Here is a 22,655-nt window from a genome sequence, read left to right on the forward strand (position 1 = left end):
GGTATATGTGTTGAGTTGCCGTGCCATGAAAATGCCATTATTACCGGTTGTGAACCCCTTTAGTACCGGTTTCGCAACTGGTACTTAGTAGTTCGATACTAAGGGGGCTCTTTAGTACCGGTTGAAATAACTGGTACCAAAGGGTATTAAAAAATTAAAAAAGTAAATCCTCGCACGACTGGCTCCGCCGCCCTCCTCCGTCCGCCCACCGCTGCTCCCGCCTCCGCCCGCCCACCACCCTCCTCCCACCACCCACCCGCCGCCCTCCGCCACTCCCGCCTCCGCCCTCTGCTCGCCGCCACTCTCGCCCGCCCACCGCCGCCACCTCACCTCGCCCCGCCGCTGCTCCTCACTGTGCCGGTAAGGGGCGAGCGGAGGAGGGAGGGGAGGGGAGGCAGTGGATCGAGATCTAGCTAGCGGAAGGGGAGATAGAGGAGAGAGAGATAGCAGCGGGGGTGGGGTGACGGATGGTGCATGTGAAGATAAGATAGCAGTGGGGGGACGGATGGGAAATAAAGACAGCAGAAGGAGATGAACGACGGATGGAAGGCCTAAAGATAGCAGAAGGAGATGAACGGTGGGTGGAAGGCCTTTAGTACCAAATGGGGGCTCTATCGGGTGGAGCTCCCACCCGATATTATACACAAAGGGTTCCTACCCTTAGTCCACTTAAGACGCACCCCCAACAGTAGACCCTCAACTATTTGATCTTGGCTGGTACAACGAGATCTAATAGTTGCTCATGTTAAAAGAGGCCGACAACTCATTCTCCGGGTGTATGCCTAAGACGATACTCCTAAGACTATTTCAGAGGCATTTGCATCTCCAGATGCAAATGATTGAAAAGAAGCTATCCATAGTGAGATGGACTCTATTCTTTCTAATGGAACTTGGGAGGTTGTTGATCGACCATATGGTTGTAAACCTGTGGGTTGCAAGTGGGTGTTCAAAAAGAAGCTTAGGCCTGATGGTACTATTGATAAGTACAAGGCTCGACTTGTGGCTCAGGGTTATACCCAGAAAGAAGGCGAAGATATAAATTTCTTCAACACTTACTCACATGTTGCTAGATTGACCAGTATTCGAGTATTACTTTCCCTTGCTACCTCACATGGTCTTCTCGTTCATCAGATGGATGTTAAGACAGCTGTCCTTAATGGAGAGTTGGATGAGGAAATTTATATGAATCAGCCTGATGGGTTTGTAATAAAGGGTCAAGAGAACAAGGTGTGTAAATTGCTGAAATCTTTGTATGGCCTGAAACAAGCACCTAAGCAGTGGCATGAGAAATTTGATACTACACTCATATCAGCATGCTTTTCTGTCAATGAGTCTGATAGATGTGTGTACTACCGCCATGGTGGGGGTGAGGGAGTTATATTGTGCTTGTATGTCGATGACATACTGAATTTTGGTACAAATCTTGACGTGATTAAAGAGGTCAAGTCATTTCTGTGCCAAAATTTTGACATGAAAGATCTGGGAGAGGCAGATGTAATTCTGAATATCAAGTTGATCAAAGGAGAGAATGGGATTACTCTCACGCAATCTCATTATGTGGAAAAGTTCTTGAGCCGGTTTGGCTTCAAGGACAGTAAGCCTTCTTCCACACCTTATGATCCAAGCTTGATACTTCGGAAAAACAAGAGAATTGGTAGAGAACAATTAAGATACTCTCAGATTATTGGATCACTTATGTATTTAGCCAGTGCTACTAGGCCTGACATCTCATATGTTGTTTGCAAACTGAGCCAGTTTACCTCTAATCCGGGAGATGATCATTGGCATGCGCTTGAGCGAGTCATGCGCTATTTAGTTGGTACTATGGATTACGGAATTCACTACTCCGGGTATCCTGCGGTGCTGGAAGGCTATAGTGATTCAAATTGGATATCTGATGCTGATGAACTGTATGCCACAAGTGGATACGTCTTCACTCTTGGTGGTGGTGTTGTTTCATGGAGGTCATCCAAACAGACTATCTTAACGAGGTTTACCATGGAAGCAGAACTTGCAGCATTAGATACAGCCACAGTTGAGGCTGATTGGCTACGTGAACTCTTGATGGACTTGCCTATTGTCGAGAAACCTATGCCGGCAATACTTATGAATTGTGACAATCAAACGGTGATAGTCAAAGTGAACAATTCTAAGGACAATATGAAGTTATCAAGACACGTTAAGAGACGTCTGAAATCTGTCAGGAAAATGAGAAACTCCGGAGTAATATCAGTGGATTACATCTCAACTGATAAAAACTTGGCAGATCAGTTCACTAAGGGGCTGTCACGTAATGTGATAGACAGTGCATCAAAGGAGATAGGTATGAGACCCATATGAGCTACACCATGGTGGTAACCCAACCTATGTGATCGGAGATCCCGTGAAGTAGGATCTGGGAAGAACAAGCCATGGGATAGCATGAGAGTATCCTACTAACCCACTCGAGAAATGATGCAACACTCTCAAACCACTGCATGGCAGGGTGGCTACTGCCTTAATATATTTTGTTGGCTTTAATTAGCAAAGATGTTGCCCTGCAGAACATCTTGGAAAAATATACCTATATGAGCCCGACTGTTGTAAGGTCGCAGTCTGTGAGACTTGGGTGATCTCTACTAAGCTCATGAAGAGACCAGGGGGTACGACCTATATGCCCCATCCGCGGGGTAGGCTACTGGCAGCCAGGTACTAGTTCCGACTTTGAGTGAAACTTGTCCGCACAAAACTTGCAATTCAAGGCTTAGTCCATTGGATGAATGTAGCTTGAAGCTCTAGGCGAGAGTTCAACTTAACAGTCCTTGTTGAAATACTGGTATATCAAACAGTAGTGAGAAATGTGCAAAACACCTAAATTGGTATTTGAGATCTGGTGGGGGATTGTTAGATATATGGGCTTGGCCCATATATATGATAATTCTGAATAAATCTCAAAGGCCCATTTGCGTAAAGAGGGGGTACACCATCTATTAGTCCCATATTGCTAATAGATGAGGGTGTTGGAGCTTTTCCTCCCTATATATATGGACCACCTCCCTCATGAAAAAGATGCAATATAGACTACTATACGGGAAGACCCTAAGGTTAGGGTATCCCTAAGGTGGTCTGTACTAGTTAGGTTTTTGCCTCCTCTCGCTGTTGCGCCGCCACCGTAGTCTACTCCATCCCGATTGTCGGCGTGCATCGGCGATTGGGAGAGCAGGTCTCCGGAACCGTCGTCTTCAGCGATCCTGCACCGGAAGAGGGCGAATAAGGTTTTTGGGAAGCGCTCTGCGCGACTACTCGATCGCTTCCTCCGCTTCGTCAAGTTCTTCGTCGACTCCTTCACCACGGCTCGTCTACCTCTTCGTCACTCAGGCATCACTCGTCGTCGCGAACAACATCAGGCTGCTGATCGTCGTCGCCTGCTGTACCCGGTAGTCGTCCAGGAGCCGGTCTTCATCAAGAAAGAAACGTACGATCTCTTATCTCAAATTATGTCTTCCATACTAGCTATTATGATCTGTTGCAGTCTGATAGCACTGGATAGTATGGTAGAATGTGTGATTCTATTTGCAATGATAGACTTGTCTAGATCTTGCGTAGACATGTCTAATTTAATCTACTGTTCATCGTATTCATGATTTATTTCTGGATTAAATTAAAACTAAAAGTGCTTATATATCCAACAATCTCTACAGCTAAAAAAGTAAAAAGACCATCAAAACGTCGTCCTACATTTGCCACAATATATAGTAAGCAATATATGCCGGCCGAGCTCGAGCTTCGTCGCCCACGAGCATGCCGCCGCGCTGGGGATGGAAGGCGTCCACACTGCGCGGGAGCTCGGCGGTGCCCGCGTCCATGTCAGCGCGCCTCCTGAGGCGGACGTGCACGTACAACAGCTGCAACTTGAGAAGGTGCATGCCAGCGAGCTCCGCGGGGATGTTGCCGCGCTTCAGGCACCGGAGATGCTTGGGGTCGAGGAAGAGGTGCGGAGGGATGGGCGGCGGCGGCGGCGGAGGGGAGGACAAGGAGATGAGCGCGGTCACCGGTGGCAGTAGGGGTGGCGGCACTGCAGCGGGTGCTGCTGGGCGACGCGGTAGAGGCCGGTGCCGCCGGGAGGTGGACGAGCCGCGTATAGAAAATAAGGCCGACCAGAAGAAAAAAAAAGAAAGGTAAGGGAAAGGAGGATGACACATGGGACCCATAGATGACAGGTGGGACCCACTGATAAGCGTGGCTAACGGTGTTAGAATTGTATCCATCCTAACCTTCTCAGCCCCTCCAATCAAACAAAAAATTGGAACGGACCCATCCCTCCTAACCAAACGGGTTGAATCTAACCTAGTAAAGTGGGATGGACCCAACCCATTCCACTTGGTCCCAAAACCAAACACATGCTTAGGAATGGACGGGGGGTACGGAAGCATCTAAAAATGGAGGGCCTATAGAGGGCCCATTGAAATACTTTTTTTAAAGCTTGATCCTTTAGATTTGCGGTAGAGTGTTTAGAGCAAATACATTGCTACACATCAATGGTCTCATAGGTCGTCTCATGCAGTGCCACGTAGGATTTTTTTATAACGTGGAGGAAAGAGAACGAGGAGAGAGAAAGAGGTCGTTGTTTCGTGAAACTAAATTGTAGGACTACGAGACAACTCAATAACCATTGTACGAGTTATTGTTGTCATGCAACTGTTGGCGCTGAAAATCGGCCGATGACCCTCAGCGTCGGACACACGACCCGGGAGAATCTGCTTAACTCCTGTTCGAGTTATTGCCCTGGTGCGGTTCGCGTGGCGTGCCAGTCAATCTAACCTGTTGATTGACAAGGAAAGAAAAGTATTAAATTCCGGGGGTTTCAATCGGCTGAAGTTCCGATCTGTCTCGAAAAGCGTATCAGCGAATCGACCAATTTACTGTAGAGATGACCGGCTATAGAGCAGCCGATGATCACGTAGCGATTGTAAAGAAACTACTAGAGCAATTTAAACAACGCTACGAAACGCAACACTTGAAGTAGATCTAATCGGCTATATGGCAATAAATAAGAATAACAGTAACGAAGCCGACAGTTCGAATCTCAAGCTGGATAACTGGTGATAAAACTAGAGCAATAGATAAATCCTATAATTCTAGTTAATATCGATAACTGGTGAATAAATCTAAACGAAACGACAGCGATGCGCCCTAAGTTAAAGCTTAGATATTACTCGATAAACGGAACTTACAAATCGGCTGGAGATCGTGTCGATGCATCCCTGCCAATCCGTACGAACTCGTGAAAAGAAAAGGTTTTTGGCGAAGTCGCCGACTTGAAGGTAAAGTACGAAGAATAAATAGGTTTATTGTATTGATTGATGTGTTGTTTTACAAATCTCTAGAGACTTAAGTTCGGGTTTGTAACACCAACCGGGACTAAAAGTGACTCCACGGATGAGCTTTTATTGAGGATCACCTTTAGTTCCGGGTTCAAAAATAATCGAGATTTTTGTTGAGGATGGAAGTTCCTTTTTCTACTTCTACTAGTGAACGTTGTCATTCATGTGCAAGTTACAAGTTACAAGTTACAAGTTACAAGTTACGTGATTTTTCACGCAAAATATGCGCATGAGTCGTGCGTTGGATTCGAACCTACGACCTCAAACCTCCCGCGTAGCTTCTTTACCATCTCACCTACAAAGCACATCTAATTGAGTAGAGGATGCAGTCTTTTTGTAGTAACTCGTGGGGGACACTTTAGTCCGAATTTGTAACACCAACCGGGACTAGTCATCTTTAGTCCCGGTTGGTGGTTGGTGTTACCAACTAGAACTAAGGTGTCTTCGCGGACGAGCTTTTTATTGAGGATCACCTTTAATCCCGGTTAGTTTTGGGTTCAAAAACAACCCAGACTTTTATTAGGGATGGAAGATTATTTATCTACTAGTGAACGTTATCATTCATGCGTATCGAAAGCAGCCCCGGCATCGAAACACCACCTCTCGCCTATAAATGGTGACCAAACCTTTCGCTGCAATGGCAACCACCAAGGCTGCAATGGCAACCAGCAAGATGCTTCTCCCGGTCACTCTCTGCTTCCTCCTCATGCTCGCAGCGGAAAGCAAGGAAGACGATAATACTGTCGTCGTCTTCTACGGCACAGCGCGATGCAAGATCAACACCTCCAGGATCATCAGCAGTAAGTAAATTTATATGCTGGGTCAACAAGCTAATTAAACTTCTTTCACAAATCAAATGGCCCAAGAATAATAGACAATCATATGAGTTTGAGTTTGCTAACCACGCCTTCCACGCGGTCCGAATAATCGACAATCATATAACGTATGCATGCAGCGGAAGACTATGTATGTACATGGCATCATAAATTTTACGCAAAAACATAGTTCCAAATTGTACATATTATTATGTATCTGGACATAAACTGTATCTAGACAAAAATTATGCACCAAGAAAAATTAAAATAACCTACAATTTGGAATGCAGGGAGTAGCATTTTGCATGCCGTCGTCGTCTCATCACCGTGTGCGTGTGTGCAGATGCTCCTTTGCAGCTGGTGATCAACAACGCCACGATCCCCGGCACCGGCAGGACGACGAGCACGGGCCAGATCGTGATGGCCGTGAGCCTGACCTCGGCACAGCATCTGGACGCCCTGACGAGCAATGGCAGCGGCAAGGCGTTCCTTGTTGCTCCTCCGCACGCCTGCGGCGCGCCAAGCATTCCTCCCGGGATGGCGGTCGCCGCGGAGGTGCACGCAACCGATGTGGTGGTTCCCGTCCCAGGTGGGCTATTCGGTTCGATGATCAACGGCAGCCTGCATGCAACGACGAACGCCGGCGGCGCCTCCACCAGCCACAACAAGGGAGCCGGTGACACTGTCCACGCGCAGATGCCAACCATGGCCGCCTCAGATGGGCTGGCCCTTCCGGACGTCGGAATGGTTTTTGCTAAAGTCATAGATCGTTTCGCTTGCGTGGCTTTATGAGCTTAATAATGAAGGTGAACCTCCGCTAGTATATAATATAATGAAAAAATAAATCTGTGATGAAGGTCAGGTATATGTGTTGTGGCTATATGTGTTGTGCCATCGTGACCAGGGAAAATGCCATTAGTACCGGAACCCTTCTTTGATACCGATTTACTAGTAGTTCAGTACTAAGGGGCTCCTTTAGTACCGGTTGAAATAACTGGTACCAAATGGTATTAAAAAATTAAAAAAAAAGCAAATCCCCCATCGCTGCCCTCCGCACGCCTGGCCCCGCTGCCCTCCTCCGCACGCCCACCTCCGCCCACCTGCCGCCCTCCTCCCGCCGCTCCCGCCCCCGCCGCCGCCCTCCGCCCGGCCCTGCCACCTTCCTCCGCCCGCCCGCCCGCTACCTCTCCCACCTCTGCCGTCCGTCCGGCCGCGCCGCCTTCCTCCACCTTCCCGCCGTCGCTCCCGTCTCCGCCTTCCCGCCACACGCCCCCGCCGCCCTCCGCCACTCCCACCTCCACCCTCTGCCCACAGCCACCCCCGCCCGCCCACCGCCACCGCTACCGTCGTCGTCTCACCTCGCCCCGCCGCTACCGTCATCATCTCACCTCGCCCCGCCGCTGCTCCTCACTGTGCCGGTAAGGGGCGAGCGGAGGGGGGAGGGGTGGGGAGGTAGTGGATCGAGATCTAGCTAGCGGAAGGGGAGATAGAGGAGAGAGAGATAGCAGCCGGGGTGGGGGACGAATGGTGCATATGCAAATAAGATAGCAGTGGGGGGGGTTGGACGGATGGGAAATAAAGACAACAGAAGGAGACGAGCAGTGGATGGAAGGCCTTTAGTACCAGATGGGGGCTCTACCAGGTGGAGCTCCCACCCGATACTAAAGGGTAACCTTTAGTATCAGGTGAGCCCCCACCTGGTACTAAACGGGGGCACGAGGACCTCCTCAGGGATTATCCGTTAGGCTCGGTACTAATGCTCACATTAGTATCGTGCCAAAATACAACTGGTATTGAGCCTCGGGTCGAAAGACCATTTCTCTAGTAGTTCACCGCGCATGGCCTATACTAATTAATCGATGAGAAGTGATATCTCTGCAGCTAAAAAAGTAAAAAGACCATCAAAACGTCGTCCTACATTCGCCACAATATACAGTAAGCAATATACGTACACATACATATTGTGTACGGTCCCATGGGCACATGCATATTATGACAAATTATTCTGTATGAGCACTACAGATTAAATAGTATGCTCCTCCCATGACCTTTCATGCTTTTGGAGCCAAATATAGAATGTATATTTTTGAAGCATTATGGCGGTTACATATATAAGCTCTTCCTTTTCGAAAGGAAGATCGAGTTTGTTCATTCGAAATGTTAAAACAAATGTTCATATCAAAGGTTTTGGAAAGTCAAAACCAAACGGTACACGTGCACCACCCTATCTCCAAAATAATAAATCTAGTGTCTATATCTTCTAAAATGCAATGAAATCTATTTTCTCCTATGTATAATCGAGGGTATTATTTTGAAATTTTTGAGATCTAATTTTGCAACCTCGAGGATTATTAGCGGTTGTGTGCTGGCATCGGATCAATGAGAATTACACCAAAACTGGTTGGCATGTCTGGAGTTCAACTTTTTTGAACGATTGGCTAGATTTCACTTTGGTAACAGTTAATTATTACAATCATCATCAAGAAGTTTTGTTAACAAAACTAATTCTCGATTTGGTATGTAGCCAGTTAACTTTGGCTAGGAACTAAAGAGTCGATGAGTTTAGCCAATTAGCATTCGACCATTCGTGTGGTGTACATATTTTTTTTTACTGTACAATACAAATTAAATGGAAGCTAAGCCATAGTTCAGCTTCTCTCCCACGAAAAAGGTCAAACAAAGTTGATTAGACAACGAACGTTCACCAGTAGAGAAACGAGCATTAGTCCTAGTCGAGAAAACTCATTATCTCGGTTTTCCCAACCGGTACAACTGGTAGTAAAGGTCCTTAAGCGAAACATACTCGTGCGCAGTGCGTAGTATTCGAACCCACGACCTCAAGTCTCGCGCGTAGGTTCCTTACCATCTCACTTACATAACACATCTAGTTTAATAGGGGATGTAATTCTTTTGTACTAACTTGTGGGGACCCTTTAGTCCCGGTTGGTGGACTAAAGGTCACCCTTTAGTGCGTGATGGCCGTGAGGCTGACCTCGGCACAGCATCTGGACGGCCTGATGAGCAATGGCAGCGGCAAGGCGTTCGTCGTCACTCCTTCCCACGCCTGCGGCGCGCCAAGCATTCCTCCCGGGATGGCGGTCGCCGCGGAGGTGCACGCAACCGATGTGGTGGTTCCCGTCCCAGGTGGGCTATTCGGTTCGATGATCAATGGCAGCCTGCATGCAACGACGAACGCCGGCGGCGCCGTCACCAGCCACAACAAGGGCGCCGGTGACACTGTCCACGCGCAGATGCCAACCATCGCCGCCTCAGATGGGCTGGCCCTTCCGTACGTCGAAATGGTTTTTGCTGAAGTCATAGATCGTTTCGCTTGCCTGCTCCTAGGCATATCTTCATCCGAACCTCCGCTAGTATATAATATAATGAAAAAATAAATCTGTGATGAAGGTCAGGTATATGGGTTGCATTGTCGTGCCATCATTCCTAGGGACTTTAGTACCAATTTTGCAACCATCACTAATAGTTCGGTACTAAGGTACTAAGGGGACCCTTTAGTACCGGTTGAAATAGCGGGTACCAAAGGGTATTAAAACAATTAAAAAAAGCAAACCCCCCTGCCGCCCTCCGCATGCCTGGCCCCGCCTCCGTCCTCCGCCGCCCACCCGCCGCCCTCCTCCCGCCGCCCCCGCCCCCGCCGCCGCCCTCCGCCCGCCCCGCCGCCTTCCTCTGCCCGCCCGCCTCTCCCGCCTCCGCCCTCCGCACGGCCCCGCCACCTTCCCGCCACTGCCGCTCCCGCCTCCACCCTCCTGCCGCCTGCCCCCACCTCCACTCACCCTCCTCCTGCCGCCCTGCCCCCGCCGCCGCCCTCCGCCCGGCCCCGCCGCCTTCATCTGCCCGCCCGCCGCCTCTCCCACTTCTACCCTCCGCCCGGCCCCGCACCTTCCTCCACCTTTCTGCCACCGCTCCCGCCTCCGCCCTCCTGTCGCCTGCCCTCCTCCCGCCGCCCGCCCGCCACCCTCCGCCACTCACACCTCTGCCCTCTGCCCGCCACCGCCGTCTAACCTCGCCCCGCCGCTGCTCCTCACTGCGCCGGTAAGGGGCGAGCGGAGGGGGGAGGGGAGGGGAGGCAGTGGATCGAGATCTAGCTTGCGGAAGGGGAGATAAAGGAGAGAGAGAGAGAGATAACAGCGGGGATGGGGCGAAAACAGATGATGCATGTGAAGATAAGATAGCAGTGGCGGGGACGGATGGGAAATAAAGACAGCAGAAAAGGACGAGCGGCGGTTGGAAGGCCTTTAGTACCAGATGGGGGCTCTACCGGGTGGAGCTCCCATCCGATACTAAAGGGTGATATTTAGTACCGGGTGGAGCCCCCACCCGGTACTAAACGGGGGCACGAGGGCCTCCTCGGGGACTATCCGATAGGTTCGGTGCCAAAATACATGCACTATTGAGCCTTGGGACGAAAGGCCATTTCTCTAGTAGTGCACTGCGCATGGCCTATACTAATTAATCGATGAGAAGTGATATATCTACAGCTAAAAAGGTAAAAAGACCATCAAAACGTCATCCTACATTCGCCACGATATGTACACATACATATTGTGTACGGTCCCATGGGCACATGCATATTATGACAATTTAGTCTGTATGTGCACTACAAATTAAATAGTATACGCTCCTCCCATGACTTTTCATGCTTTTGGAGCCAAATATAAAATATATATTTTTGAAACATTATGGCGGTTACATATATAAGCTCTTCCTTTTCAAAAGGAAGATCGAGTTTGTTCATTCGAAATGTTAAAACAAATGTTCATATCAAAGGTTTTGGAAAGTCAAAACCAAACGGTACACGGGCACCACCCTATCTCCAAAATTTTAAATCTAGTGTCTATATCTTCTAAAATGCAATGAAATCTATTTTCTCCTATGTATAATCGAGGGTATTATTTTGAAATTTTTGAGATCTAATTTTGCAACCTCGAGGATCATTAGCGGTTGTGTGCTGGCATCGGATATGAGAATTACACCAAAACTGGTTGGCATGGCTGGATTTCACTTTTTTTGAACGATTGGCTAGATTTCAGTTTGGTAACAGTTAATTATTACAATCATCATCAAGAAGTTTTGTTAAACAAAACTAATTGTGGATTTGGTATGTAGCCAGTTAACTTTGGCTAGGAGCTAAAGAGTCGATGAGTTTAGCCAATTAGCATTAGACCATTCGCGAACCAAGGTGAGCTACGGTCTTTCCGTGGTGTACATATTTTTTTACTACAATACAAATTAAATGGAAGCTTAAGCCATAGTTCAACCTCGCTCCCACGAAAAAAGTCAAACAAATTCCGTGGTGTACATATTTTTTTGATACTGTACAATACAAATTAAATGGAAGCTAAGCCATAGTTCAACTTCTCCCTCGAAAAAAGTCAAACAAATTTAATGAGACCACGAACACAGGTAGAGAAACGAGCATTAGTGTTGGGAAACCCAATAGATCTTGATTTTACCAACCGAGACTAAAGGGTTTTGCGCAAAAGAGAATATTGGAAATTCTCGGGAGGCCCCCCCCAACGCACGCGCAAGTTACAAGTTACGTGATTTTTCACGCAAAATATGCGCATGAGTCGTGCGTTGGATTCGAACCTACGACCTCAAACCTCCCGCGTAGCTTCTTTACCATCTCACCTACAAAGCACATCTAATTGAGTAGAGGATGCAGTCTTTTTGTAGTAACTCGTGGGGGACACTTTAGTCCGAATTTGTAACACCAACCGGGACTAGTCATCTTTAGTCCCGGTTGGTGGTTGGTGTTACCAACTAGAACTAAGGTGTCTCCGCGGACGAGCTTTTTATTAAGGATCACCTTTAATCCCGGTTAGTTTTGGGTTCAAAAACAACCCAGACTTTTATTAGGGATGGAAGATTATTTTTCTACTAGTGAACGTTATCATTCATGCGTATCGAAAGCAGCCCCGGCATCGAAACACCACCTCTCGCCTATAAATGGTGACCAAACCTTTCGCTGCAATGGCAACCACCAAGGCTGCAATGGCAACCAGCAAGATGCTTCTCCCGGTCACTCTCTGCTTCCTCCTCGTGCTCGCAGCGGAGAGCAAGGAGGACGATAATACTGTCGTCGTCTTCTACGGCACAGCGCGATGCAAGATCAACACCTCCAGGATCATCAGCAGTAAGTAAATTTATATGCTGGGTCAACAAGCTAATTAAACTTCTTTCACAAATCAAATGGCCCAAGAATAATAGACAATCATATGAGTTTGAGTTTGCTAACCACGCCTTCCACGCGGTCCGAATAATCGACAATCATATAACGTATGCATGCAGCGGAAGACTATGTACATGGCATCATAAATTTTACGCAAAAACATAGTTCCAAATTGTACATATTATTATGTATCTGGACATAAACTGTATCTAGACAAAAATTATGCACCAAGAAAAATTAAAATGATCTACAATTTGGAATGCAGGGAGTAGCATTTTGCATGCCGTCGTCGTCTCATCACCGTGTGCGTGTGTGCAGATGCTCCTTTGCAGCTGGTGATCAACAACGCCACGATCCCCGGCACCGGCAGGACGACGAGCACGGGCCAGATCGTGATGGCCGTGAGCCTGACCTCGGCACAGCATCTGGACGCCCTGACGAGCAATGGCAGCGGCAAGGCGTTCCTTGTTGCTCCTCCGCACGCCTGCGGCGCGCCAAGCATTCCTCCCGGGATGGCGGTCGCCGCGGAGGTGCACCCAACCGATGTGGTTTCCGCCTCAGGTGGGCTACTCCGTCCGATGAACAACGGCGGCCTGCATGCAACGACGAACGCCGGCGGCGCCGCCACCAGCCACAACAAGGGTGCCGGTGACACTGTCCACGCGCAGACGCCAACCATCGCCGCCTCAGATGGGCTGGTCCTTCCGGACGTCCAAATGGTTTTTGCTAAAGTCGATTGTTTCGCTTGCCGGATCATACCCATAATAGGGTGAACCTCTGCTAGTATATAATATAATGAAAAAAAATCTGTGATCAAGGTCAGGTATATGTGTTGCCGTGTCACTGCGCGTGGCCTATAATAATTTATCGATGAGAAGTGATATCTCTGTTAGATATATGGGCTTGGTATGTCTTTGAGAATATATTTCCTATGAAACAATTGCATAGTATGTCTAGACTATCTTCTGATATGATTGATGAGACAACTCCTGAACCTATTGTGCTTCCTGATCATGCTGAACAAACACTTGAGCCAGTTCATGAGGAGGTTAACAGTGAAGCTCCTAAGAGGAGCAAGAGACAAAGAACTGCAAAGTCCTTTGGTGATGATTTCACTGTCTATCTCGTAGATGATACTCCTAAGACTATTTCAGAGGCATTTGCATCTCCAGATGCAGATGATTGAAAAGAAGCTATCCATAGTGAGATGGACTCTATTCTTTCTAATGGAACTTGGGAGGTTGTTGATCGACCATATGGTTGTAAACCTGTGGGTTGCAAGTGGGTGTTCAAAAAGAAGCTTAGGCCTGATGGTACTATTGATAAGTACAAGGCTCGACTTGTGGCTAAGGGTTATACCCAGAAAGAAGGCGAAGATTTCTTCGACACTTACTCACCTGTTGCTAGATTGACCAGTATTCGAGTATTACTTTCCCTTGCTGCCTCACATGGTCTTCTCGTTCATTAGATGGATGTTAAGACAGCTGTCCTTAATGGAGAGTTGGATGAGGAAATTTATATGAATCAGCCTGATGGGTTTGTAATAAAGGGTCAAGAGAACAAGGTGTGTAAATTGCTGAAATTTTTGTATGGCCTGAAACAAGCACCTAAGCAGTGGCATGAGAAATTTGATACTACACTCATATCAGCATGCTTTTCTGTCAATGAGTCTGATAGATGTGTGTACTACTGCCATGGTGGGGGTGAGGGAGTTACATTGTGCTTGTATGTCGATGACATACTGAATTTTGGTACAAATCTTGACGTGATTAAAGAGGTCAAGTCATTTCTGTGCCAAAATTTCGACATGAAAGATCTGGGAGAGGCAGATGTAATTTTGAATATCAAGTTGATCAAAGGAGAGAATGGGATTACTCTCACGCAATCTCATTATGTGGAAAAGTTCTTGAGCCGGTTTGGCTTCAAGGACAGTAAGCCTTCTCCCACACCTTATGATCCGAGCTTGATACTTCGGAAAAACAAGAGAATTGGTAGAGACCAATTAAGATACTCTCAGATTATTGGATCACTTATGTATTTAGCCAGTGCTACTAGGCCTGACATCTCATATGTTGTTTGCAAACTGAGCCAGTTTACCTCTAATCCGGGAGATGATCATTGGCATGCGCTTGAGCGAGTCATGCGCTATTTAGTTGGTACTATGGATTACGGAATTCACTACTCCGGGTATCCTGCGGTGCTGGAAGGCTATAGTGATTCAAATTGGATATCTGATGCTGATGAACTGTATGCCACAAGTGGATACATCTTCACTCTTGGTGGTGGTGCTGTTTCATGGAGGTCATCCAAACAGACTATCTTAACGAGGTCTACCATGAAAGCAGAACTTGCAGCATTAGATACAGCCACAGTTAAGGCTAATTGGCTACGTGAACTCTTGATGGACTTGCCTATTATCGAGAAACCTATGCCGGCAATACTTATGAATTGTGACAATCAAACGGTGATAGTCAAAGTGAACAATTCTAAGGACAATATGAAGTTATCAAGACACGTTAAGAGACGTCTGAAATCTGTCAGGAAAATGAGAAACTCCAGAGTAATATCAGTGGATTACATCTCAACTGATAAGAACTTGGTAGATCAGTTCACTAAGGGGCTGTCACGTAATGTGATAGACAGTGCATCAAAGGAGATGGGTATGAGACCCATATGAGCTACACCATGGTGGTAACCCAACCTATGTGATCGGAGATCTCGTGAAGTAGGATCTGGGAAGAACAAGCCATGGGATAGCATGAGAGTATCCTACTAACCCACTCGAGAAATGATGCAACACTCTCAAACCACTGCATGGCAGGGTGGCTACTGCCTTAATATATTTTGTTGACTTTAATTAGCAAAGATGTTGCCCTGCAGAACATCTTGGAAAAATATACCTATATGAGCCTGACTGTTGTAAGGTCGCAGTCTGTGAGACTTGGGTGATCTCTATTAAGCTCATGAAGAGACCAGGGGGTACGACCTATATGCCCCACCCGCGGGGTAGGCTACTGGCAGCTAGGTACTAGTTCCGACTTTGAGTGAAACTTGTCCGCACAAAACTTGCAATTCAAGGCTTAGTCCATTGTTCAAGTTGTGGATGAATGTAGCTTGAAGCTCTAGGCGAGAGTTCAACTTAACAGTCCTTGTTGAAATACTGGTATATCAAACAGTAGTGAGAAATGTGCAAAACATCTAAATGGGTATTTGAGATCTGGTGGGGGATTGTTAGATATATGGGCTTGGCCCATATATATGATAATTCTGAATAAATCTCAAAGGCCCATTTGCGTAAAGAGGGGGTACACCATCTATTAGTCCCATATTGCTAATAGATGAGGGTGTCGGGGCTTTTCCTCCCTATATATATGGACCACCTCCCTCATGAAAAAGATGCAATATAGACTACTATACGGGAAGGCCCCCAGGTTAGGGTATCCCTAAGATGGTCTGTACTAGTTAGGTTTTTGCCTCCTCTCGCGGCTGCACCGCCACCGTAGTCTACTCCATCCCGATTGTCGGCGTGCATCGGCAATTGGGAGAGCAGGTCTCCGGAACCGTCGTCTTCAGCGATCCTGCACCGGGAGAGGGCGAATAAGGTTTTTGGGAAGCGCTCTGCGCGACTGCTCGATCGCTTCCTCCGCTTCGTCAAGTTCTTCATCAACTCCTTCACCACGGCTCATCTACCTCTTCGTCGCTCGGGCGTCACTCGTCGTCGCGAACAACATCAGGCTGCTGATCGTCATCGCCTGTTGTACCCGGTAGTCGTCCAGGAGCCGGTCTTCATCAAGAAAGAAACGTACGATCTCTTATCTCAAATTATGTCTTCCATACTAGCTATTATGATCTGTTGCAGTCTGATAGCACTGGATAGTATGGTAGAATGTGTGATTCTATTTGCAATGATAGACTTGTCTAGATCTTGTGTAGACATGTCTAGTTTAATCTACTATATGTTCATCGTATTCATGATTTATTTCTGGATTAAATTAAAACTAAAAGTGCTTATATATCCAACAATCTCTACAGCTAAAAAAGTAAAAAGACCATCAAAATGTCATCCTACATTCGCCACAATATACAGTAAGCAATATATGCCGGTCGAGCTCGAGCTTCGCCGCCCACGAGCATGCCGCCGCGCTAGGGCTGGACGGCGTCCACGCTGTGCCGGAGCTCGGCGGTGCCCGCGTCCACGTCAGCGCGCCTCCTGAGGCGGACGTGCACGTACAACAGCTGCAACTTGAGGAGGTGCATGTCAGCGAGCTCCGCGGGGATGTTGCCGCGCTTCAGGCACCGGAGATGCTTGGGGTCAAGGAAGAAGTGCGGAGGGATGGGCGGCGGCGGCGGTGGAGGGGAGGACAAGGAGATGAGCGCGGTCACCGGTGGCGGTAGGGGTGGCGGCACTGTAGCGGATCCTGCTGGGCGACGCGGTAGAGGCTGGTGCCGCCGGGAGGTCGACGAGCCGCGTATAGAAGATAAGGCCGACCAGAAGAAAAAAAAAGAAAGGTAAGGGAAAGGAGGATGACACATGGGACCCATAGATGACAGGTGGGACCCACTGATAAGCGTGGCTAACGGTGTTAGAATTGTATCCATCCTAACCCTCTCAGCCCCTCCAATCAAACAAAAAACTGGAACGGACCTATCCCTCCTAACCAAACGGGTTGAATCTAACCTAGTAAAGTGGAATGGACCCAACCCATTCCACTTGGTCCCAAAACCAAACACATGCTTAGGAATGGACGGGGGGTACGGAAGCATCTAAAAATGGAGGGCCTATAGAGGGCCCATTGAAATACTTTTTTAAAAGCTTGATCCTTTAGATTTGCGGTAGAGTGTTTAGAGCAAATACATTACTACACATCAACGGTCTCATAGGTCGTCTCATGCAGTGCCACGTAGGATTTTTTTATAACGTGGAGGAAAGAGAACGAGGAGAGAGAAAGAGGTCGTTGTTTCGTGAAACTAAATTGTAGGACTACGAGACAACTCAATAACCATTGTACGAGTTATTGTTGTCATGCAACTGTTGGCGCTGAAAATCGGCCGATGACCCTCAGCGTCGGACACACGACCCGGGAGAATCTGCTTAACTCCTGTTCGGGTTATTGCCCTGGTGCAGTTCGCGCGGCGTGCCAGTCAATCTAACCTGTTGATTGACAAGGAAAGAAAAGTATTAAATTTCGGGGGTTTCGATCGGCTGAAGTTCCGATCTGTCTCGAAAAGCGTATCAGCGAATCAGCCAATTTACTGTAGAGATGACCGGCTATAGAGCAGCCGATGATCAAGTAGCGATTGTAAAGAAACTACTAGAGCAATTTAAACAACGCTACGAAATGCAACACTTGAAGTAGATCTAATCGGCTATATGGCAATAAATAAGAATAACAATAACGAAGCCGACAGTTCGAATCTCAAGCTGGATAACTGGTGATAAAACTAGAGCAATAGATAAAACCTATAATTCTAGTTAATATCGATAACTGGTGAATAAATCTAAACAAAACGACAGTGATGCGCCCGAAGTTAAAGCTTAGATATTACTCGATAAACGGAATTTACAAATCGGCTGGAGATCGTGTCGATGCAGCCCTGCCAATCCGTACGAACTCGTGAAAAGAAAAGGTTTTTGGCGAAGTCGCCGACTTGAAGGTAAAGTATGAAGAATAAGTAGGTTTATTGTATTGATTGATGTGTTGTTTTACAAATCTCTAGAGACGGCTATTTATAGCCTGTTACAACTGATTTCCTAACCGACTAGGATCTATCTCTAATTTGAAAATAACAATAAATATTTACAAACACAACTCGTATCGGAGTTGGTTATCATATCACACGGGCCAACCTTCTTCTTTAGCTAATCTTCTTCTCCGGCCCACTTTAGGCCCATACTGGCCCAAGCCACTCCAGCCTCCAATCGGCCGACCTTCACCAACTCCGTTTGCCAATCGGCCGAAACACCGTAGCGTCAATCGGCCGATTCCCAACTGTAGCTTTTAACCCGCCGCATCGGCCAATTTTTTCCTTTTTTGACGCCGATTCAAAACACGTGTCAAAATCCGGCGTCAACAGCAACTTATAATATTTTTCCTTTTTCATAATATACAGTAAGCAATATATGTACACATACATATTGTGTACGGTCCCATGGGCACATGCATATGATGACAAATTATTCCGTATGTGCACTACAAATTAAATAGTACGCTCCTCCCATGACTTTTCATGCTTTTGAAGCCAAATACATAATGTATATTTTTGAAACATTATGGCGGTTACATATATAAGCTCTTCCTTTTCAAAAGGAAGATCGAGTTTGTTCATTCAAAATGTTAAAAGAAATGTTCATATCAAAGGTTTTGGAAAGTCAAAACCAAACGGTACACGTGCACCACCCTATAGTTTGAGTCATCTCCAAAACATTAAATCTAGTGTCTATATCTTCTAAAATGCAATGAAATCTATTTTCACCTACGTATAATCGAGGGTATTATTTTGAAATTTTTGAGATCTAATTTTCTGGCATCGGATCAATGAGAATTACACCAAGACTAGTTGGCATGGCTGGATTTCACCTTTTTTTGAACGATTCGCTAGATTTCAATTTGGTAACAGTTAATTATTACAATCATCATCGAGAAGTTTTGTTAACAAAACTAATTGTCGATTTGGTATGTAGCCAGTTAACTTTGGCTAGGAACTAAAGAATCGATGAGTTTAGCCGATTAGCATTCAACCATTCGTGAACCAAGGTGAGCTACGGTCTTTCCGTGGTGTACATATTTTTTTGGTACTGTACAGTACAAATTAAATGGAAGCTAGGCCATAGTTCAACTTCTCTCCCACGAAAAAAATCAAACACTTTTGATTAGATGACGAACCAGTGGTACAGAAACGAGCATTAGTCCCGGTTGGGAAACCTAATAGATCTCGATTTTCCTAACCGGAATTAATCATTCGGGACTAAAGGTCCTAACCTTTAGTCCCAGGTCTTTCACCCGGGACTAAAGCCATATCTTTAGTCCGGTTGGTAAGGTTTTGCGTCAAAAAAATATTAGAAATCCTAGGAGACCCCCCACACGTCGCAAGTCACAAGTCATGCAATTTTTTCACCCGAAATATGCACGTGTCCGGTGCGTGGGATTCGAACCCATGATCTCAAACCTCACGTGTAGCTTCTTTATCATCTCACCTACACAGCACATCTGACTCGTGGGGACCCTTTAGTCCCTTGGAGACTTTAGTTCGGGTTTGTAACACCAACCGGGACTAAAAGTGACTCCACGGATGAGCTTTTATTGAGGATCACCTTTAGTCCCGGGTTCAAAAATAATCGAGATTTTTGTTGAGGATGGAAGTTCCTTTTTCTACTTCTACTAGTGAACGTTGTCATTCATGTGCATCGAAAGCAGCCCCGGCATCGAAACACCACCTCTCGCCTATAAATAGTGACCAAACCTTTCGCTGCAATGGCAACCACCAAAGCTGCAATGGCAACCAGCAAGATGCTTCTCCCGGTCACTCTCTGCTTCCTCCTCGTGCTCGCAGCGGAGAGCAAGGAGGACGATAATACTGTCGTCGTCTTCTACGGCACAGCGCGATGCAAGATCAACACCTCCAGGATCATCAGCAGTAAGTAAATTTATATGCTGGGTCAACAAGCTAATTAAACTTCTTTCACAAATCAAATGGCCCAAGAATAATAGACAATCATATGAGTTTGAGTTTGCTAACCACGCCTTCCACGCGGTCCGAATAATCGACAATCATATAACGTATGCATGCAGCGGAAGACTATGTACATGGCATCATAAATTTTACGCAAAAACATAGTTCCAAATTGTACATATTATTATGTATCTGGACATAAACTGTATCTAGACAAAAATTATGCACCAAGAAAAATTAAAATGACCTACAATTTGGAATGCAGGGAGTAGCATTTTGCATGCCTGGCCCCGCCGCCCTCCTCTGCCCGCCCGCCGCCGCTCCCGCCTCCACCCGCCCGCCACCCTCCTCCCACCACCCACCCGCCGCCCTCCGCCACTCCCGCCTCCGCCCTCTGCCCGCCGCCGCTCTCGCCCGCCCGCCGCCGCCACCTCACCTCGCCCCGCCGCTGCTCCTCACTGTGCCGGTAAGGGGCGAGCAGAGGAGGGAGGAGAGGGGAGGCAGTGGATCGAGATCTAGCTAGCGGAAGGGGAGATAGAGGAGAGAGAGATAGCAGCGCGGGTGGGGGGACGGATGGTGCATGTGAAGATAAGATAGCAGTGGGGGGACGGATGGGAAATAAAGACAGCAGAAGGAGATGAACGACGGATGGAAGGCCTAAAGATAGCAGAAGGAGATGAACGGTGGGTGGAAGGCCTTTAGTACCAAATGGGGGCTCTACCGGGTGGAGCTCCCACCCGATGTTATACACAAAGGGTTCCTACCCTTAGTCCACTTAAGGCGCACCCCAACAGTAGACCCTCAACTATTTGATCTTGGCTGGTACAACAAGATCTAATAGTTGCTCATGTTAAAAGAGGCCGACAACTCATTCTCCGGGTGTATGCCTTTGGGTGGCTTGAATGATGAGCTTTGAATCGGTAGAAAATTTCATTCCTGACCCTCGATCAGCAGGCCTTGGTTTGATGGCTGATGTAGTCGAGTAGTCGTGGCTGAAGGTATCTGTAACATCTTCAAGCCTTCTCACACGAGCACCATGCAACTAGGATGGATTGGTCCTCCAGTACACCCCCCAGCCCCTCTTGGCTGGTGTTCGTGAGAGAAGCTCCGCTCCGCACGTAGTGGAAGTAGTCGAAGTTGAATCGTACGTGAAGTTGGTGATGGTGTTGAAGTTGACGGCAAGCCCCTCGAGGCAATGTAGTGATGGCGAGGTAGGTGGCGATGCCGAAGGTGAACCTCTCAAGCTGATGTAGCAGAGGCAAAGTCGAGGGTGATTCCGAGGTGGTGCCCCTAGAGCCGATGTAGCGAAGGCAAAGTCGAGGGTGATGCTGAGGTGGAGCCCCTCGAGCCAATGTAGCGAATGATGCCGAGATTGAGCCCTTTGATCATCCTATCCTTTCGGAAAATCCAGACCTTTGAAATAGGTTAATATATACGGGATACCAATAAGGTCATGACCTTCATTATTGACCTTTTCAGAAAACCAAGTATCATAGCCCTGTATTTTGTAGGTAACATGACCTCCATAGAGGGGTTAGCACACGAATTTTCACTATATTGAATTAACTTAGTTGCAACATAGCAAAGAATACTAAAAGAAATGACAAAATTCACATATGGTTAAGTAATAAGCGCTCCAAGGGGTACACCCTGCAAACAGAAATGTTAGTGATTGAAGTGAAGCAATATAGTGCACACGCATTCTCTAACAGTGGGGCGGCTGGTCAGATTTGCATGTCTTGGTGGCAAATTAACTTAGCATATTTGTTGCATTCCGGTATTTCTAGATACCTTCAATCAAGGGAAAAAGATTGACCCATCTGTGCTTAGCAATTGCTGGCATGCATAGAATAGGATCATAACCATCTAAGGTGGTAAGCTGAAACTGCATTGTCTCTAGAATAGGATCATAACCATCGAAGGTGGCAAGCTGAAACTGTATTGTCTCTAGAATAGGATCATAACCATCGATGTTTAATATAATTGCTTATGTACTTATTTTGGCCGCTTTGGTGGGCAGTTAGCATTGGGAGAGTTGGTCTCAGCAGAGCGTGCCGAGGTAATATATGCATGCGTGGTTCTAGCTGCGAGGGTTAAGGTGATGGACAGAGCGCTACCTACTTGCTTGAGCATGCAGCCATGCACTCGCAGGTAACGAGCTGTGCTTTAGCTTTGCTACATGTAAGCCTAGCAGCTTCGATGCCATTTTGTGGTGTTCGGCAGCTTCGATGCTTCGCTCTGTCTTGGTGCCTTAGCAACCTCGCATGCATGCAGAGGTGACGGTAGCAGGGTTGCCGCGAGGGTTAAGCTAGCCACGGAGGTTGGCTTGCCGCAAGGGTGGAGCTTGCCGCAGGTCGGCGCTAGGTGCGAAGGTTCTTGCTGCAAGGATAGAGCAGCTTGCTGCCGAGTTCGGTGCTTGTCGTGAGGGTTGAGATCCTTGCGGAGGTGATGCAGAGCCATCCTCGGAGATGCAGGAGTTGTCCGCAGCTTCGATCTAGCAGCTTTGCATTGCTATTGTGCGTAGGTGACAAGCGACAAACATCGCCTGGCAGCTAAGGTGTTTGCAGGCATATGCTTAGCAGGTTCGTGTTGCAAGCGGATGCAACGACATGC

General features: G+C 47.3%; 2 protein-coding genes across 2 annotated transcripts; both read left to right on the forward strand.

The window, feature by feature from the left end:
* The first annotated feature begins 5,985 nt into the window (after nucleotides 1–5,985).
* On the forward strand, nucleotides 5,986–7,058 carry LOC117842951 (uncharacterized). Its single transcript, XM_034723480.2, has 2 exons — nucleotides 5,986–6,163; nucleotides 6,522–7,058. The coding sequence occupies exons 1-2, from the start codon at nucleotides 6,001–6,003 to the stop codon at nucleotides 6,968–6,970; spliced, it is 612 nt and encodes a 203-aa protein (XP_034579371.1). The 5' UTR covers nucleotides 5,986–6,000; the 3' UTR covers nucleotides 6,971–7,058.
* A 5,099-nt stretch (nucleotides 7,059–12,157) lies between these two features.
* LOC117845321 (uncharacterized) lies at nucleotides 12,158–13,365 on the forward strand. The gene is made up of 2 exons (XM_034726324.2): nucleotides 12,158–12,335; nucleotides 12,690–13,365. The coding sequence occupies exons 1-2, from the start codon at nucleotides 12,173–12,175 to the stop codon at nucleotides 13,142–13,144; spliced, it is 618 nt and encodes a 205-aa protein (XP_034582215.1). The 5' UTR covers nucleotides 12,158–12,172; the 3' UTR covers nucleotides 13,145–13,365.
* Nucleotides 13,366–22,655: the final 9,290 nt, after the last annotated feature.

This window comes from Setaria viridis, chromosome 2 (assembly GCF_005286985.2).
Source record: "Setaria viridis chromosome 2, Setaria_viridis_v4.0, whole genome shotgun sequence".
Classification (NCBI taxonomy): domain Eukaryota; kingdom Viridiplantae; phylum Streptophyta; class Magnoliopsida; order Poales; family Poaceae; genus Setaria; species Setaria viridis.